Here is a 20,945-nt window from a genome sequence, read left to right on the forward strand (position 1 = left end):
TGACTTATTTGTAGATCTTACTTTGCTGAACATTATTGCTGTTTACAGTTTATCTCTATCTATAATAATGTTCAAGATAATAACCAAAAATGGCAAAATTTCCTTAAAATTACCAATTCAGGGGCAGCAACCCAACAACGGGTTGTCCGATTCATCTGAAAATTTTCAGCCAGATAGATCTTGACCTGATAAACAATTTTACCCCATGTCAGATTTGCTCTAAATGCTTTGTTTTCAGAGATATAAGCCAAAATCTACATTTTACCCCTATGTTCTATTTTTAGCCATGGCGGCCATCTTGGTTGGTTGGCCGGGTCACCGGACACATTTTTTAAACTAGATACCCCAATGATGATTGTGGCCAAGTTTGGTCAAATTTGGCCCAGTAGTTTCAGAGGAGAAGATTTTTGTAAAAGTTTACGGACGACGGACGACGGACGACGGACGCAGGACGACAGACGACGGACGCCAAGTGATGAGAAAAGCTCACTTGACCTTTCAGGTCAGGTGAGCTAAAAAAAGAGAACAATGGACAAAAGGTGCAGAATAAAGGGCAAAAAATACAAAAAAAGAGAACAATGGACAAAAGGTGCAGAATAGAGGGCAAAAAATACAAAAAAAGAGAACAATGGACAAAAGGTGCAGAATAAAGGGCAAAAAATACAAAAAAAGAGAACAATGGACAAAAGGTGCAGAATAGAGGGCAAAAAATACAAAAAAGAGAACAATGGACAAAAGGTGCAGAATAAAGGGCCAAAAACACCAAAAAAGAGAACAATGGACAAAAGGTGCAGAATAAAGGGCCAACAATACCAAACTAGAGGCTCTAAAGAGCCTGTGTCGCTGACCTTGGTCTATGTGCATATTAAACAAAGGAAACAGATGGATTCATGACAAAATTGTGTTTTGGTGATGGTGATGTGTTTGTAGATCTTACTTTACTGAACATTCTTGATGCTTACAATTATCTCTATCTATAATGAACTTGGCCCAGTAGTTTCAGTTGAAATTATTTTGTAAAAATTTACAAAATTTATGAAAATTGTTAAAAATTGATTATAAAGGGCAATAACTCCTTAAGGGGTCAATTGACCATTTTGGTCATGTTGACTTATTTGTAGGTCTTACTTTGCTGTACATTATTGCTGTTTACAGTTTATCTCTATCTATAATAATATTCAAGATAATAACCAAAAGCTGAAAAAATTTCTAAAAATTACCAATTCAGGGGCAGCAACCCAACAACGGGCTGCCTTAATGGTCTGAAAATTTAAGGGCAGATAGATCTTGACCTAATGAACAATTTTGTGTTTGAAAGATTTGCTCGAAATGCTTTGGGTTTAGATATATGAGCCAAAAACTGCATTTTACCCTATGTACTATTAGTAGCCATGTCGGCCATCTTGGTTCGCGGGCGGGGTCATCAGACACAATCTTTTAACTACATACCCTATTGATGATTGTTTACAACTTTGGTTAAATTCATCTTAGTAGTTTCAGAGGAGAAGATTTTTGTAAAAGATATCAAAAATTTATGAAATATTGTTAAAAATTGACTATAAAAGGGCAATAACTCCTTAAGGGGTCAACTGACCATTTTGGTCATGTTGACTTATTTGTAGAACTTACTTTGCTGAACATTATTGCTGTTTACAGTTTATCTCTATCTATAATAATATTCAAGATAATAACCAAATACGGCAAAATTTCCTTAAAATTACTAATTCAGGGGCAGCAACCTAACAACAGGTTGTCCGATTCATCTGAAAATTCCAGGGCAGATAGATCTTGACCTGATAAACATTTTAACCCCATGTCAGATTTGCTCTCAATGCTTTGGTTTCAGAGATATAAGCCAAAATCTACATTTTACCCCTATGTTCTATTTTTAGCCATGGCGGCCATCTTGGTTGGTTGGCCGGGTCATCGGACACATTTCTTAAACTAGATACCCTAATGATGATTGTGGCCAAGTTTGGTTAAATTTGGCACAGTAGTTTCAGAGGAGAAGATTTTTGTAAAAGTTTACGGACGCGGGACGACGGACGACGGACGCCAAGTGATGAGAAAAGCTCACTTGGCCCTTTGGGCCAGGTGAGCTAAAAAGAGAACAATGGACAAAAGGTACAGAATAAAGGGCCAAAAATACAAAAAAAGAAAACAATGGACAAAAGGTGCAGAATAAAGGGCCAAAAATACAAAAAAAGAAAACAATGGACAAAAGGTGCAGAATAAAGGGCAAAAAATATAAAGAACAGTGAAAAATAGGCCAAAAAAATAAAAAAAATAGAGAATAATGGAGTGCTAAAATATAAAAAATGGAGAATAATGGGCAAAAAAAATAAAGAATAAGAGAAAATTTACCCAAAACTTTAAAGAATACACAAATATAGTATTTGTTAATAATCTTTAAGAACAACTATATGTTCAGATAAATGACAAAAAATTCTTCAAATAACAAAGAAATACAAAACCCCAAATCTATATTCTTAATATGTACAATAAATTCTGTGTTTGCAAAAGTCAACTTTACACATTTCAACTTTAAGCTTCAAATGCTATTTGTAACCATCTACCAGTAATTGTCTTTTGATTATTATATCTAATTTGTTCCAGTTTCATTGAAATTTTTTTGATTGTCTCCTTGTGGAAATGTTATTTTAAATAAAATTGGTGACTGTAAATTCAGAAATTTTTGTGTGCATTTATTATTGCGATTTTGAAGAAACACAAAAATTGGAGATTGATTATCGCATACAAGAAGTTTTCAAAATCTGAAATGTAAGTTTTCATCTTTGCCATACATATTCAGTCATAATTTCCGCATTAATTGTTGCATAGCAAAAATTTCTGAATTTACCGTATCATTTTTAATTCAGTCATATGTAAAGTGTATATTCTTTTCTCTCCCTGTAGTACCATCTGCCTAACTTTCTAACATAGTTGTTTATAGATACAATGTGTTTCAAGGGTGCAAATATTTGCTATTTTCACTATGAATATGACAACTTTGGTAAACTTTATCATATGAAAATAATTGTGATAAAAAACAAGATGTACTACTAACGTATATACAAGAGGAATTTCTTGAGCTTGTGGTAAGAAACATTTATCTGACTCAATCTGAAGACCTTACTCTGACTTTCAGAATGTGAATTTTTCTCTCGCTATGTAGTATGTCTAGTTAATGGTAACTATGTCATGTCTAATGTACAGTAATTGTTCATATTTTTTACAATATAAAAAAGAAGCTTGTTTCAATTAAAAGTGATGGAAACAAACAAAAAAATATTATACTTTTACTTTCTTTTTAAAATTTTTATATCTTATTAAGTTTAAATTATCATTAAACTTAAGAGTGCCTTCCATTCCTAGATTTATAAGGCAATTTCAGGAACCCAAAGCAATCAGTTAACATTTTACACATATTCTTGTAAATAAATGATCATCACCTCTTCTGTCTTTAATAACCGTGTATATAATGTATTGTGCTCATCATAAAACTCTCCTTCACCATTCATTTGTCCATAATCACTAAAATATATCTCTTCCGTCTGTGTCCCCTGATGTACCCGCGTCTTTTTCTGTCGTTGAGACATTTTACGTTTTGTAGAGTATGTGAGATCTTGATGACCAGGACCTACATAAATGATATTGGCTATTAATAAATAATAAATAAATTCCATTACCATGGAGATGAGTGTGGTTATATAGATTGCAGCAGGGCATTTATACTGTCTATAAGTATTTTTCAGAACCAACTTTCAACACTAACGATTTTATATTCTATTTTCTTTAAAACATAATGCATGCATATCTTCATAATTTAATTTTCTATTTGGTATTTAAAGAGCATATTTTTCATATCATAATTTTCTATTCTTTAACTTAGGTATCACAGTTCTGAATCATCTGACACAAATGGGGGACAATTCTTGTGCATATCTGAATGATAAAAAGTTTCACGTATTCATCCTAAACTGCAGCTTGATTTTATTGAAATTTTCTCAATTCTTCAGCCATTCTATAATAAATTACAAGTGTATCATGTTTAGTTTTCAATATATGTTTATAAATCTATATCACAAACTACAATTGGCTTATTCAATCAAATTGCCTATCCTCTCTTTATATAGATACAAACCATTTGATACAGAATCCACACGCCGATTACATCCTGCATGTTGTTTACTCCGACATTCCATCACAACCAAATCTTTACAATGTTTATGTGCATTTATACCACAATCTGAAATGTAAAGGTACCTATGTCATTGTCAAATTAGTAAAGTTCCTATGGGTACAAACTGTGCATCCCTTGTTGTAGATATCTTTCTTTACTGTTATAAATCAATTTTTAAGAAAAAAAACTGGCTTACAAAAATAATATTTTTGTGATAGCTTACTTAAGGTTTTCAACAATAACTTACCTTGATGATAAGCTTACTGATGATAATACAGAGTTTAAGTATGCACAATGAGTATATCATAAAGATACCACTATCAAGATCATCTCCTGTTTCTTTGAGGGGTGGAAGGATCTTTTTCTGGATGTCGGGATTAGGCTTTAATTTTTGCAGTAATTCAGGACTGGGCCTTTTTTCACAGGAAATCAGGAATTACCCTTATCTGGACTTGGGAATTAATGATAAATTTTTCGGGATCTAGGAAAGAGTGCTCACATGAAACTTGTTAAACCACACAACATTTTGTGACTGTACCAAGTCAGGCTATTTGTACATTGTTTTGTTTTGTAGTTGCTGTTTTGTCAATTTTTTCAGAGAAGTCAAGTATATGTTGGGGATTGGTGTGGTTTTTGTTGTACTGTTCAGTATTTTTGGTATGAAAGTGTAAGAAAAAGACTTACCTTTACATTTCCAACCTTGTTTAATTAGACCCCATAACTGAAACAGACAAAACAGAACAGAATAAACATGTTGATTTCAGAAATAGTACCATGTAATATAAGTTTAACTAATATTTTTTTAATCTTTTTATATTCACACTTAAATATTTTAATTTATTACTTTCTATCTTGAAATTTGACATTGTTTTATTCTAGCAATTTCATAGAACTTTGAGTCTGGCTGTATAAATTTTTAAAGTGCATTCCAATTGAAAATGTATAAATTAAGAGCCACAAAATCTGAATTAAAATTAACTAATTTATAGTTATGAACTCAGAAGACACATACATGAATTTACACAAAGATCTTTATTTTTGCTATTTTAACTTGTTTTGTCTCAAGTTTTCTTTTGAAAATATTAAACATCAGTTTTATTTCCTATACAAATAAGCAATTGTTAAGAAAAATGAGGAAAGTGAAAATGCCATGAATGTGCTCCAGGTTTTCTTCATATTTTCCCACAAGAGCTAGATGCAAATGCTGACACAGATCCAAATAATATAATTTGGTAGCTCAAAAAGATGCGTTGTACTTTATTGAATATTGGAATCTTATATATCCCTAACCCAACTGTTTTTTGTTTTAAATTGTCAGGACTAATGGAACACTTACCAGACCAGTACAATGTATACAGAAAGTAGGCTTAAAATATGTAGTCTCATGGAAGTCATGTTTAAAGCTATTTCTTAGAGCATGACAATTAGCTCTGAAAAAGTAGGTCTTCATTTCTGCTTTACTTATTTTTCCATCCCTGAAAAAAAACATATAAATTATAAAACGGGTTCTAAAATATCTATTTGTTTTCATTTAACTATCTTTAACACCAAACATTTCACCTTGGCCAAATCTTATTTTGATATGTATTTGAAAAAAACTTTATAATTTTATATTGTTTTGTCATCAGAATGTTTATAGACATGACCTTTTTTATATTATTACATGTTTCTTTTACTGTTCAGATACACTGACCTATTGGGTGACTTTGTTTTGGAAATGATGACCTCTCAATGTCTTATTGTTATTTGATTCATTTAGTTGTTTGGCCATTGACTTGAATATGACTTCAATTCAGTAGAGAAATATTTGACATCTGATAAATATGAAAATTCAGAAATTTCATGTACTATTGCTTATGAACTGTAAAAAAAAAAAAAATAACAAAAGGAAAGTATATTGGGTAAATATGTATTAGAAAAAGTCATTGACATAATTTTTAAGACAATGATGTAGCGGAAAAAGATTTAAATGAAGAAAAAAGTTTTATAAGTTTGTACTTCTAAGTTATTATGTAATTGTAATATTTATTTCCTTGTTGATAAATTTCAGATGAACAAGAATGTGTTCATAGTACACGGATGCCCCACTCGCACTATCATTTTCTAAGTTCAGTGGATCATGAAATTGGGGTCAAAACTCTAATTTGGCATTAAAATTAGAAAGATCATATCATAGGGAACATGTGTACTAAGTTTCAAGTTGATTGGACTTCAACTTCATCAAAAACTACCTTGACCAAAAACTTTAACCGGGACGGACGGACGGACAGAGGGATGCAGAGACCGAAAAACATAATGCCCCTAGGTGGGGCATAAAAATTAAAAGAATAGCTGACATTCTACACATAAAATTCCCTTTACCAGAAAGGTAGTAGGTTGTTGCTATGTATGGATAGTGGGAATTTCCCAACATTCAACTCCTTGCAGTGACTTAAAGGACATTAAACTTCATCTTTGCACTATAAAAATAAGATGATGTGGTATGATTGCCGATGAGACAACTCTACACCAGAGACCAAACGACGTAAAAGTTAACAACTATAGGTCCCCAAATTTAAAGTTTAGGTTTTGTTTTTGGCTTTCTCTAGATCATCTACCTCATTTTTTCAACAGTATATTTGTACTGAACATTCTTACATGTATTATATCTAGGAAATATAAACAACAATATAGAAATATGACCATCAGATACGTGTACCAACATATATCTAATTACAAATGAGCAGACAATACAGCTGTTACATTAAAAACTTCATATACACATGTCAATGAACCTATGTGACTTTTGTTGAGGTCTAGCATACTTTTAAACAAATGCCTTCACAGTTTTACAAAAAAGGTTGATTGAGTTATAATTGAGGGTTTATTGGTCCAGTGATAAAAATTACAGGGATATTTAGGGGGGAATGGGGGCTTTTTCAGGAAAAAAAAGTACTCAAATTGAAAAAATTCACACATCTTATTTCAGAATTGGAACAGGCAAACATAAGATTCACCTGCCCATTGGAGTGTGAAAATGAGACCAAGATCATATAAGATATGTCAGACTGATATATATACTCCTCACAGCCACTCCTTAGTACCAAATATTGTCGACCTGTAGTTACTAAAATTCAAATATTATCTTAATAAAGAGCTGCGCCATGAGTGCATGGTACACTTATCTGCCTTTTAGCTCGTCTTTAAGCTTTTAATGAATGTATATGATCAACTAGAAATACAGTGAGCACTGCTCAAATAGAACCCCCCATAAAAAAAAGACTTGCACACACAGTGTTACCCATTGACACAAAACATGAATAATTTGGCACTATTAAGGCTACCTCAAGTTTAACTAAGTTGTGGCCTTGATTTTTGAAAGAATAAAATTCTATAACCCTCCAAAGTGTGAAAAATGGACAATTTTCACAATTTTTGATGTCTGAAAACTGGAAAATTCCCCCTTTTTTATGAATAAAATCCTATAACTCAGAAACGTAAAATCCAAAATTTATAAAAATCCAAAGGGAGCTTATAACAATAGATGTGAACAATTCGACAACATTTCATGAAAATTGGTGAAAGCATTTTTGATTAATTGTCAGTATTGATGACAGATCGACGGACAGACAGATGGACAATGGTATACCATAATATGTCCCGCAAACGAATGTATGAAAATTTAAAATAACCCCTGGAAGTGGAAATAAGTCATGGAAAACTTTTGTCAGATGGACATATTTTCCTCACAAACAATATACCTACCAAATAATGTACACCAATCATATGAAGTTACTGCAGAACAGATCTAATCTTGAAACTTCACCTGACCACTTGAGCATGAATATTTTGAGATCAGGCTAAGGTCAGGGCAAAGATTGGGTGACAAGATCTGATCATGAAAATCTCCATACATATCTTTATTAATTCAGTTGAAAGTGGGAATGAGTTAGTTAGAAATTTTAAAACACTATATGCTGTCATGAAAGTTATACCTAACTTTTGCCTACTACAACTTTCATTGAAGATAAGACAAATACCAATATCCTAAAACAGGAGCAAATTTTGTTGTCTGAATGTTATAACTTATAACATATAAAACTTACTGATCAGCATCAAGGACAGAAAATGAATCAATAAATGGAAAATTCCCTGCAATAGCCTCAAATTCTGCATGTGATATAAACCCATCTCTGTCATGATCATAATTTTTAAACACAGCCTGAAAAACAAATAACGCATGAATAACTATACATTCTGTAAATATTTAACTCTTTAATGTAAATATATTAAAGTCACTAGATGTCATTAGGTTTTTTGAATTGTTGGGTTGCTGTCTCAATGAAGTTTACCCCATTTCAATTTTAGTAACACTAAGTTCATTATTTATTTCCACAAGAGAAACCTAGAATAACTCAAAACTGGGCTTTAGTTTTGAAACAGGATAAATAACATGCTAAAATCCCTACCTATTCATATATTTCATTGGAAAATCACAACCTATTTATATATTTTTTACTGATGATAACATTGAATCATTCATAATATTAGATAAAAAGATCAGAACACAGTTTTAAGGAAGAGAGGGCGGATTGGTGCAACACTGCAACAGATGCGTTCGCTCTTCTATGTGATGAGACTATAACTTAATGCATATTTTTTGGTGTGCATTGATGTTTAAACATTTCTAAAGGTCCTTAAATTATTTTCATTACTTTAAAATTCAAGTTCTATTAAGATTTTCTGACCATTCTTAGTTAAATTTTGATCAATATATAGTCATAGAAGTTATTTGTAACCAATGCTTTATCCACAGTTTCGGTGTTTATATACAGGTCCAATATAACTGCTGAAATAAATGGTTGTAGATAAATAAACTGTCTAATTAGAGAGTTCCAGTTTTAACATATCCTTTTCTTTGGGGAAAAATATCCATTTAACTCAGATATTAGGTTTGTTTTTAGTGTGTGGTAACTAGAAGTACACCAGATAGGTACAAACATGTACTTCTTTTCTTCTTTTAATAAGGAAGGGGTCACATTCATAGGACATTTTTTTCTTGATTATTATCATTAAAAATGTAAGTTTATATTGTTATTTTGAACATGTACAATATTCATATACACATCTCTTATTGCATTTTATTTTTTTTTTTTTTCTTTGCTTTTTTCAAAAGTTGAACTAAATATTATTTTTTTTTTTCACCAGAGAATTCGAAATTGGTCGAACTAATTGGGCAGCTTCAAAATATCGTTTTTAATTTCTTTCCTAATCAATAGATAACCAGCAAGGTCATTACTGGGGTTAGAACATGAGTAGTCCATGTTCATCATGGTTATTATCTTTTTTTACCCATAGGTTACCTATGGGCAGATATCCAAACATGCCCATAAGTAATTAGCACAGCACATTTTTATAAAAGAATGAAAGCAGACATGAAATCAAGTGGTAATGATAGTTAGCTCTACAGTAATATCTTGATAATCTTTATGCTACATGTGGAGCAGGATCTGTTTACCCTTTCGGAGCACCTGACATCTCCCCCAGGTTTTGGTCAGGTTTGTGATGCTAAATCTTTAGATTTCTATGTTGTGCTTTGTATACTGTAGTTTGTCTTTTGGGCGTTTCTTTGCCATGACTGTTGTAAGCTTGTAACGGACTTTTGAGTTTGAATATCTCTTTGGTAGCTTCTCCTTTCTTTGAGTCAATATAGAGCCATCAGCTCCTTCTACTTTGTCATGTATAAAATAAACATACCTCTACCATATCGTACACATGTTTGTTGATTGTATTTGGATCAGGGGGACTAACTCCTGCCAACCAGTCAGCAAATACTACTGGCTTGGTAGGTGTGGAAGGCTGTAAAAAAAAAAATAGGTACTTGGAAATCAGAAAATACATAATTTCATTATGAAATATCGTCTTATATTTTGAAATGAAATAAGGTTTTCTGACCAAACATTCAAATTTTATAAAATCATGTAAAACAATAGAATGCCCCTGTAATTGTTAAATATCAAGACAAATTTAAAGGAGGGTGGAAGTGATCACCATTCTGATTAAAATACAGATTACAAGGAACTGACAACACTCTGTTCTACTTTCTGTTCTCGTAATCATTACATCAGCCAATGACATTTTTGTCTTCAAATGTTTTTAAGGTATGTATCATTACTACAATATCAGAGAATCCTGAAAGATTTTTTTTAAAACAGATACAAGAGTGCCAGTGGAGTGTTGACAGATCCTTGTAAGAGAAGCATGGACACAGTATCTGTATTTCAATCAGATAGATCAATCACATAGTTACTTATTAACAACAAGATTTGAAGCAGGGCCTGAGGGAATGGGCCAATTAAAAAATTTTTTTAGCTAAAATGCAATTATTTCTTTCAAAAGATATTTCTAGATTGCTGCATGGTGTGACAGAATATTTTTGCCATTTTTGTCTTCATTTAACTGAGAGAAAAAAATCATCATATTCTGTCCCTATGTCAGACACAAAAAAATTCAAATTTTGGACAATATAACTCATTTTTAGGCCATATCTAATAAATATGTATTAATGCCTATGAGTTAAGCCTAATGAGGGCCCCCTGTATTTTTATAAAGAGTTGAATACTTACTGAAGATAATGAGTTTCGTGGTTCTCTAGCTAATGACAATTCATAAATTTCATCCTCTGTGTAGTGTAAATCTAATGATAGCTATAAACAGAAACAAAAATGGATAACAATGATATGTAAAACAATTAATATAGGTGTTCCCACTGTCTGTATCACTCTACTCAGCTCTTCATCAAATTACATATCATGGCTTTTTGACGTCAAATACGATAACCCCGCCTAAATAACTTAGACCTGTCATAATGAATGAACTGACAATGAAAAAATTTGACCCAAACTTGTCAAGTCATCTTCTGGTTTGCTGGTGAAACAAAGAAAACACTTGTTTCTTTCATGCAAAATACACAAATATAATCGGATAAATCAATTATCAGATTTTCATCATATTTATTTTGTCAATGTCAGCTACTTGACACAATATGAAGCCTCTTCGCTGTGCTCACTCAACATAAACTTCATATTTTGACTCGCAGCTGATATTTTACAATATCAATATGCAGACAACCTGATAATCGGTACCAATCTTCAAGAGGCTGCTTATCTCCTTATCTTGTATAAACAACTTATCCTGTTGATTGTGTTTTTGGGTTGATGACATATGCCCCATATATATTTTTTTATCTTTATGTTAATTTAATAAAAAAAAAAAAAGCTACATCAAAATAATTAAGGAAGGGGATTTTAACTGACATAAATTCAAATTACACTTTGTAATTTACAGAAATAACTGCTTCATTTTTTTTATAACAAACCTAAGTTTTCTGACAGCTTTTATATGAAGCATACTTAGTCATGTTTTGCAATTTCTGTTCTGTTAAACATGATTCTTTTTTTCTGTAAATACGTCAATGATAAAGGAATCAAATATCAAATAACATCAAATATACACAAGATTCCAATTTCCATTTTATGAATGAACTGCTCCGGTTGACCTGGGGTCATTTGACGGAAAACGTGTCATAGGACAGGGTGATGTAAAAATATTTGCTTTGTGACATCAAATTTTTCTGGGAAAGCACCAATTGGAAGATCATGTATTAAAAAGAAAAGGAATATGATAAATAAATAACATCATTCATGACTTCAAAGCATGACAACTATGTAATCTTATCACATATTTGTTACGATTACATTGGGTTTTGCATATGTAATAACCTCAAAATTGCCCGGGGCAATAAAGAGGTTATTGGTTGTTTTGCCCTGATTCCAAATGACGTGACGCCATTGCGTCCTTAACGACAATGGCAACTAGTAACAATGCACAACCAACAGTTATAGATTTAGCCCCAATTATGCCAAATTCTGGCATTTGTGTATTGCCATACTCCAAAATAAGTGGAAATGTGACAATAAATTTCTATGGAGTTATGATAAAAACTAAATTTGAAAATGGGATAAAACTTTTGTGATAAAATTTTTAAGATTTTACCTGTTATATTTCATTAAATTGTTATAATTGAACTTTTTTTCTCTTTTCTGCAGAACTTAATTATGTGATAAATAGATTATAACATGTCTTTTCCATATTGGCCCTGGTATCATCCCTCGACCCATATCGGCCCTCGGCTAAAGCCTCAAGGCCGATATGGGAGTCTCAGGATGATACCAGGGCCAATATGGAAAAGGGCATGTTATAATCTATACATATCATATAGGTCCTCTTCAAATGGGCCATATATTTGAATTAAACATATACCATGTACCAATATTGAATATGTTATGTACTGGAGTTAACGAGACTCAAGTACAGTAAGTGCAAGACATTCTTTTTTCAAGAATCGACAAATTTCATCAACTGTTAATTCCTGCTCAATAAAACCTGGTAAATCTAACAATGCAATTTTAATATGATCGTGATATATGACAACTTGATTAATCTTGGATCATTTAATCTAATCATGTGTGAAGATTTTTATATTGATTCTGAGTTAAGTGCATATAGTTCAGTTAGTCATTTCTTTGTTCAAAAGAACCATTCCAAGATTTCTTTGTAGAGTTTTTAGGGGACCTACTTCACTACTAAAGGAGAATTTTTGGTAAGAGCCATATTAGGCCCTGAAGAATATTAAGTCCTTATGAATGACTTTTCTGATAAAGTGTTGACATCTACACCCCATATAGTTGACAAAATCATCATGATTTCAACTAAAGGAGAAGGGGAAATCACTGGGGGGGGGGGGGGTCTCTTCCTATATGAAGGTATATACATATGTGCCGCTGGAATGGGTCCCTTTTTTGATATGTCAAATATATCAATGGGGTGCAATTTTATAGAGGAAATATATCAATAGGTAGTAATTGACCAATTGTGATATATCAATGGGTCATAATTTTTCAGTTTGTTGTGAAAGATCTTCAATGAATTTCACAAACTCTTTGTCATTAAAATTTCCACATCTGCAGAAACTTATTGACACAAGTTTTGTTATTGATCAAATTGTATTACACTGTCACAATTAATAATCTTTACCCACTAGAGTATAGTAAAAAAAAGGTCACATATCGAACCTTTTGCACTTATTGGGTAACACATCGATCTATTTGCACTAATCTTGTTGCGTTTATTCTCATTGTGTTTTTACTTGTTATTGTTTATAAAGTTCAATATTTCATATAAATTAAAGTATATTATATAATTGAAAAGTGTTTTTTATATAATAAGATTGTATATGCATATAGGTACTATTTCAGCTAATTAATATATGAATGGGTTATGATTTCGCTGTGAAATATATGTATAGATAGGGATTTCATAATTATTCAATATATGAATGGGGGGTGTTTTTTAAATCCCAGCTGCACAACTGTACCCAAAATCCCATGTTGCTGTACTGAGGTACAAAATGTGTTCAGAAAAATAAAAACAAATTTCATATTTATCTAGTTACCATGATAACAAACCGTGACGAAATTTAAATTTTGTAGGGCCAAAAATTAACCTTAATGTCCCTATTCCTTTAGACCTAGAAAACATAGAGTGCAGGCTTCAACAAACTAGATATTCAAGTCAGATATATACGTAATTTGTTATAATAAATATAATATTAAAAGATCTTTTATGTTGACGCATCCATGATATGTTTCCAGTCCTGAAATTTTCTTGCAAAAAAAACTAAATTTGACGATTATACATAAATTTTCATGGTATAGACTATAGAGTAGTAAATTAATACTCTTTATTTTAAATTTCAAGAACAAAATATCATTTATAAACCATGTGAATTTTTTGTATTCTTCTTATCAAATATTGATAATCAATCATTATTTTTTCTTGAATGGAATGTGATATTGTGAATTGATAAAGAGCTGAAAGGGTTTTCCCTGTTTATATGTAGATGTTCTATGACTTTCTATGGTAGCTGCCATTTCTCGACATTTTGAAATTCAGTTTGATATCCATTTGAAAAATGGCATATAATCAACAAGCAAATAAAAATCCATCAATCAATCATTTAGCGCAACAAATCCACTGCGCATTCTATACAATTCCTCAGATAGGCTTGGTGAAATAAACATTGTTTTTATACGATTGTTGTGTTTTTAAGTGTTTTGAATAGGAAACAACATATATTTTGATATTGTATTTCTGACCATTCCCAGCACCTGATTCACTTTAGGTATCTGAACCATAATATTGTTTTAATGGTATATTCTAAATGTTAGATACTAACATAGTATGTTTTATTCTATTCGTAAATCGACATTATTTACACAGTCAACACACTAAATAAAGTTTTCAAGGAGTTTACCGAAGTCTTTATGTTATATATTTGTATTTGCATCCTGGTCTTTTTAACAATCATGTGATGCTTTAATGAAGTATTCTTATATACTTACTCGTAATGTGTTTACAAGATCCATGTTGGCACATACAGGTATACTATCTTGGTTTTGTAATTTGGTCAATTCTCGTAGCGTTTGAGACAACTGTGCCATTTTTCTGAAGTTAATTAACTTTCCTTCGATTTTATCTGGTACAGCTGTATGAAGCAGGATCAGATCTTTTAAATGAACCCCTCTGTAAATTGATTATTGAGAAAACATTTTTAAACATTTAATTTTTACCTCATATATTATTACTTCGATACATATTCATTCTTGCCAATAGTCTGTTTTCATCATCTTAAACAGAAGAAAATCAGTCTGTTTTATGAGAATATAATATAAATTAAAAAGAGTTTTAAAGTAGTAAAAGGATAAGGGGTTGAGAAACATGCTGTTATACTTCAAGGACGTATCACAAAGAAATCAAGAAAGAATAAAATGCTTCGCTGGGGCGCAGCTTGATACGACCGCAGAGGTCGAACCCTGAACAGTTGGGGCAAGTATGGACACAACATTCAAGCTTGATACAGCTCTGAATTTGGATTGTTATTAAATATTTGACACAGCATAGGTTTCTGACACAGAAAGAATGTGGTCTAAGAACTTGAATTTTTTTAATTTACCTATTATGGTCCAATGTCCAAAATCAAAATACATGGTTAGATTCAGCATATCAAAGAACCCCATATTTTCAATTTTTGTTGAAATCAAACAAAGTTTAATTTAAAATCAAAATACATGGTAAGATTCAGCATATCAAAGAACCCCATATTTTCAATTTTTGTTGAAATCAAACAAAGTTTAATTTTGGACCCCAACTTGGACAAACTTGAAAACTGGGCCCATAATCAAAAATCTAAACACATGTTTAGATTCAGCATATCAAAGAACCCCAATAATTCAATTTTTGCTAAAATCAAACTAAGTTTAATTTTGGACCCTTTGGACCTTAATGTAGACCAATTTAAAAAACGGGACTTAAAATTAAAAATCTAAATACACGGTTAGATTTGGAATATCAAAGAACCCCAATAATTCAATTTTTGATGAAATCAAACAAAGTTTAATTTTGGACCCTTTTGACCTCAATATGAACCAATTTGATAGCGGGGCCCACAAATAAAAAATCTAAATTCATGGTTAGATTCAGCATATCAAAGAACCTCATATATTCAATTTTTGTTGAAATCAAACAAAGTTTAATTTTGGACCCCAATTTGGACCAACTTGAAAACTGGGCCCATAATCAAAAATCTAAATACATGTTTAGATTCAGCATATCAAAGAACCCCATATATTCAATTTTTGTTGAAATCAAACAAAGTTTAAATACTGGACCCTATCTTGGACCAACTTGAAAACAGGGCCCATAATCAAAAATCTAAACACATGTTTAGATTTAGCATATCAAAGAACCCCAAGAATTCAATTTTTGTTAAAATCAAACTAAGTTTAATTTTGGACCATTTGGACCTCAATGAAGACCAATTTTAAAAAATGGGACCCAAATTAAAAATCTAAAAACACGGTTAGATTTGGCATATCAAAGAACCCCAATAATTCAATTTTTGATGAAATCAAACAAAGTTTAATTTTAGACCCTTTTGACCTCAATATGAACCAATTTGATAGCGGGGCCCACAAATAAAAAATCTAAATACATGGTTAGATTCAGCATATCAAAGAACCTCATATATTCAATTTTTGTTGAAATCAAACAAAGTTTAATTTTGGACCCCGATTTTGGACCAACTTGAAAACTGGGCCCATAATCAAAAATCTAAATACATGTTTAGATTCAGCATATCAAAGAACCCCATATATTCAATTTTTGTTGAAATCAAACAAAGTTTACATACTGGACCCTATCTTGGACCAACTTGAAAACTGGGCCCATAATCAAAAATCTAAACACATGTTTAGATTCAGCATATAAAAGAACCCCAAGAATTCAATTTTTGTTAAAATCAAACTAAGTTTAATTTTGGACCCTTTGGACCTTAATGTAGACCAATTTAAAAAAAAGGACCCAAAATTAAAAATCTAAATACACGGTTAGATTTGGAATATCAAAGAACCCCAATAATTCAATTTTAGATGAAATCAAACAAAGTTTAATTTTGGACCCTTTTGACCTCAATATGAACCAATTTGATAACGGGGGTCCACAAATAAAAAATTTAAATACATGGTTAGATTCAGCATATCAAAGAACCCCATATATTCAATTTTTGTTGAAATCAAACAAAGTTTAATTTTGGACCCCAATTTGGACCAACTTGAAAACTGGGCCAAAAATCAAAAATCTAAATACATGTTTAGATTCAGCATATCAAAGAACCTCATATATTCAATTTTTGCTAAAATCAAACAAAGTTTAATTTGGACCCTTTGGACCTTAATGTAGACCAATTTGAAAACTGGACCCAAAATTAAAAATCTAAATACACTGTTAGATTCGGCATAACAAATAAATAAATGTGATCAAAGATTTTACAAATCTAATGCGCCATACTGTGCAATTAAAGATTACTTCTTGAAATTTTTCAATATTTGAAATTTGAAAAAGAAATAATATTTGAAGAATAATTCTTTTTAATTTCTGAAATCTGAAATGAGAAAAAATTGACCCCCCACAATTTCTTTTTATCCCCCCCCCCCCTTTTTTCCCCAAAAAATTCTTTCCCTCAAGATATGGTCATAATCTCAATTCAAATTTCCAATGGAGTTGGCAACCATAATTACCCATTTAAATTTACCATAGTGCTAACTTAATCTATTTTATAATAGAATTAAAAATATAGTGTCAAATCTTTCATATGGATTTTTTTGTAAAAAAAAAAGATGCAACATTTGCAGATATTTTTACTGGTCTTCCTTTATAAATATGTATTTCTTTAAACATAATTTAAAAGCAGTGTAAGGGAAGTAACCAAAACGTTGTATTTGGATTACCTCCCTTACACTGTTTTAAATTATCTTTATTGTTCATTAACCATTACTTTATACATAATTTAAAAGCAGTGTAAGGGAGATAATTTCAATGATGTATTTGATTTATCTCCCTTACACTGCTTTAAATTATGTTTTGTACTAAAGTATTTGTCCATTAACCAGGACAACCTTGTTTTTCCCCCTTTTTTGCCCCTAATTCCTAAACGGTTTGAGCCATAACCCCCCAAAGCAAATCCTAACCATCCCTTTGTGGTATGGAAACTTGTAGTATAATTTCAGAGAGATCCATACACCGTTGCACAGTTATTGTCTGGAAACTAGAAAATGCTTATTTTTGGCCCCTTTTTGGCCCCTAATTCCTTAACTGTTGGTACCATAACCCCCAAAATCAATCCCAACCTTCCTTTTGTGGTATTTAACCTTATGGTCAAATTTCAAAAAGATCCATTCACTTAAACTAAAGTTAGAGTGCGAAAACCAAGGTGTCTTCGGACGACGACGACGCCAACATCATACCAATATACGACCACAAACATTTTTTGCGGTCGTATAAAAACCATATAAAGTCCAAAAATCTTTATATTTTCCTAACTGGATGTGACTAATTTTTCATTTTCTTAATTAGAAGCATAAAAATACCCTTAATAAGAGGGTTCATACTTACAATATAGGAATCTTAAAATGAATACACTGATTGAACACTTTTCTGTAGTTACTGAAGTTATTACTGGATGACAATAACTCTGTAAACTCCATCAAAGTCTGAAACACAATGTCATGATCAATTACTGTAAATTCAGAAATTATTGCGTGCATTTATTATTGCGATTTTTGAAGAATTGACAAAAATGTGAGATTAATTAATGCGATTTCAGGAAAATCTGCAGTAAGATATATATATTGGATATCAGAATGCAAGTTCTTATTATTGCAATGGTCACTTAGTCACATTATTCGCATTAATAAAAACCTTGCAATTATTTCTGAATTTACAGTAGATTGTCCTGGTTTTGTGACCAGAGTTATATAAAAATAAGATGTGGCATGAGAAAATTATCCATCAGAGACCAAATGACCTAGAAGTAAGCGACTATAGGTCACTAGCTTTCTTTTATATGAATAATAGGTTATGTGGGGTATCCATTTATAAGACAGCAACCTAACAACACAAAAACTTAACGACAGTGAAAGGTCAACATAGGGTCTACAATAGTCCATTTGGAACTGATTTTTCCTTCATTTTTTTTATATTAGTCTGGGCCATGGTACTTTTTTCTATGAAACCCTGATACAACCCTTGTCAGTTGCTTAACATAATGGTTGGAAGGTTTCCTAAAAAAAAAAATCACAATGTTTTTGAAAGTAATACCCATGCTGCATGGTCTCCATTTGACTGTGAAGGATGGGTTTCTTTTGGATTTTTTGAAAAATTAAAAATTGACTAATTAGGATTAGAATTTTCATATATCTGCTCTAAATTTCAACAAGGGATTTTCATAAAAGACTTTCATTTCATCATTCAAGACAAGAGTGTTTCAAATAGTTTGGAGAGAAAGATGAGAATGTAATTTCCTACAGAGTTAAACCAATGTGGCTTCACTCTTCTTGTATGCCACCTGATCAAAACAAAATAAGAAACCTTTAAATAGGTTCTCAGAAAACACTTTTTATTGAGTTTGGAAAGATTTAATGTAGATGTACAAAAAATCTGAAAACTGACCAATCAAAATCAAGACACGCCTTTGGCTTCCATATGTTTCAACAATTGTTATTTTATTACTACAACTTCCATACTTTATTCCAGTTGAATTAAATAAATTTATAAATCCGTTTAAGGATAGCAATATCATATTCCTAATAGGATTAACACTTCTTTTTTCTTTCAATAAGTTATAATATATATATAGCTTTTTATGACCTAAATACATTTCTCTAATTCTTACCCGATTTATCCTTTTCCCAACCTCTTGATTATTTTTATTTCAGTTCTTCATTGGTCAAAATTCGATTATGACATCAAATTTTTTTGCTTTCTTCTGAATTTCCTATTGTGACGTCATGTAAAAAGGCGACCATGCCTCAGATGACGTCACATAGAAAGAACACATCTTTTTGCAGATGATTTGAAAAGAAGAATTAAGATTGTCTGTATATCGTCTAAAAATCATTAGAGAAACAGATTCCACCACAAAATCTTGTGCAATACGCAATTTATCCACTCTCGACAGTTAAATTTTAATATCTAAAATTTAACTGTCTCGAGTTGATAACTATCATATCACACTTGATGCAGTGGTATAATCTATATTTATCAAATTTCTAAAGGTAAAACCAAGTTAAGATGTTTTGAAAGTCACAGTTCATAAATGTTCTTCATTATAGAAAATAATAGAAACAATATAGGCTTTCAATCCCAAGTTCATTGTTAATGTCTGTGACCTACATAAAATGGATATACTTTCTAATAAAAGAAAATTTCCTAAAAAAGTATTGAAATGAATATGCTTGGAGACAGACACATTAGCCTATATATTATATAGCAGTTTTTATTGGGTAAATTTAGAGAAGATCTTGCTGGATGTTCTTTTCCATTCATAAACCATGCACATATGGTATGATCATTAAATGATTACTCTCATGAGGTCATTTAACAGATTTAATATTCAAATATTATTAATAATATAGGTCCACATCTTAAATGAGAACTGGATTAGTACAAAAATGTCATACATTGTGTATCAAATTAAAATTAATCACCAATTAACCCACATGGAGGTCAGTACAAGTAGTACTTGCACTTTTTGTTCCTAAATCTAATTATATGAATTACTAAATGTAATTATTGACAAATATCTGTGAATCTGCATACCAGGATTAGTCACCCTTTCAATGTGATATTTTCTTGTAATGTTATCATTGAAAATAAATGAATTTAGTACATAAGCTAGACAGTAGGTGTTTTGTGACAATTAAATGTCCATTGAAGGACATGTCCATTTTAGGTACAAGAAAGCAGTGACAAAACTTCTTCAGACTGCAGGTCATTTTTTTTCAAACAGAATATATTGCAAGTTCAAAAGTAATGAGAACCACATAATAAGCTTAAAATCAATGTGAATAAGTATAAGTTAGATACTGTTCATTGCAGTGGATTTTGTTGTACAAATTTTCATGGTTTTAACAAAAATTGTATTCTCATCGATAACTGATTTCCTAACTTTGAGTATTTGTACAAAAAACAATAGGAAATTTGTACTTTGTTGAAGACTTAGATTAGTGGTTTACCAGTAAGCCATGAAAATTTGTATCCAACCAATAATACTGAATTCACAGTATATCTATGTATGCATCAGATTAAAGTTTTAATTGATGATATC

At 31.2% G+C, this 20,945-nt stretch overlaps 1 protein-coding gene across 3 annotated transcripts in view; it reads right to left on the minus strand.

Moving 5' to 3' along the window:
- LOC127738358 (ras guanyl-releasing protein 3-like) overlaps positions 1-20,945 on the minus strand; it is an 82,370-nt gene that overhangs the window by 11,884 nt on the left and 49,541 nt on the right. For all 3 annotated transcript variants that reach the window (XM_052249563.1, XM_052249564.1, XM_052249565.1), the window contains exons 9-17: positions 18,233-18,330; positions 14,626-14,806; positions 10,789-10,869; positions 9,920-10,021; positions 8,269-8,384; positions 5,520-5,658; positions 4,868-4,904; positions 4,145-4,249; positions 3,453-3,640 (exon numbers count right to left, since the gene is read on the minus strand). In XM_052249563.1, the coding sequence (XP_052105523.1) occupies positions 3,453-3,640; positions 4,145-4,249; positions 4,868-4,904; positions 5,520-5,658; positions 8,269-8,384; positions 9,920-10,021; positions 10,789-10,869; positions 14,626-14,806; positions 18,233-18,330 (1,047 nt within the window). The remainder of the gene's footprint in view (positions 1-3,452; positions 3,641-4,144; positions 4,250-4,867; positions 4,905-5,519; positions 5,659-8,268; positions 8,385-9,919; positions 10,022-10,788; positions 10,870-14,625; positions 14,807-18,232; positions 18,331-20,945) is intronic.

The sequence above is a fragment of the Mytilus californianus genome, unplaced genomic scaffold (assembly GCF_021869535.1).
Source record: "Mytilus californianus isolate M0D057914Y unplaced genomic scaffold, xbMytCali1.0.p SCAF_4, whole genome shotgun sequence".
NCBI classification, from domain to species: domain Eukaryota; kingdom Metazoa; phylum Mollusca; class Bivalvia; order Mytilida; family Mytilidae; genus Mytilus; species Mytilus californianus.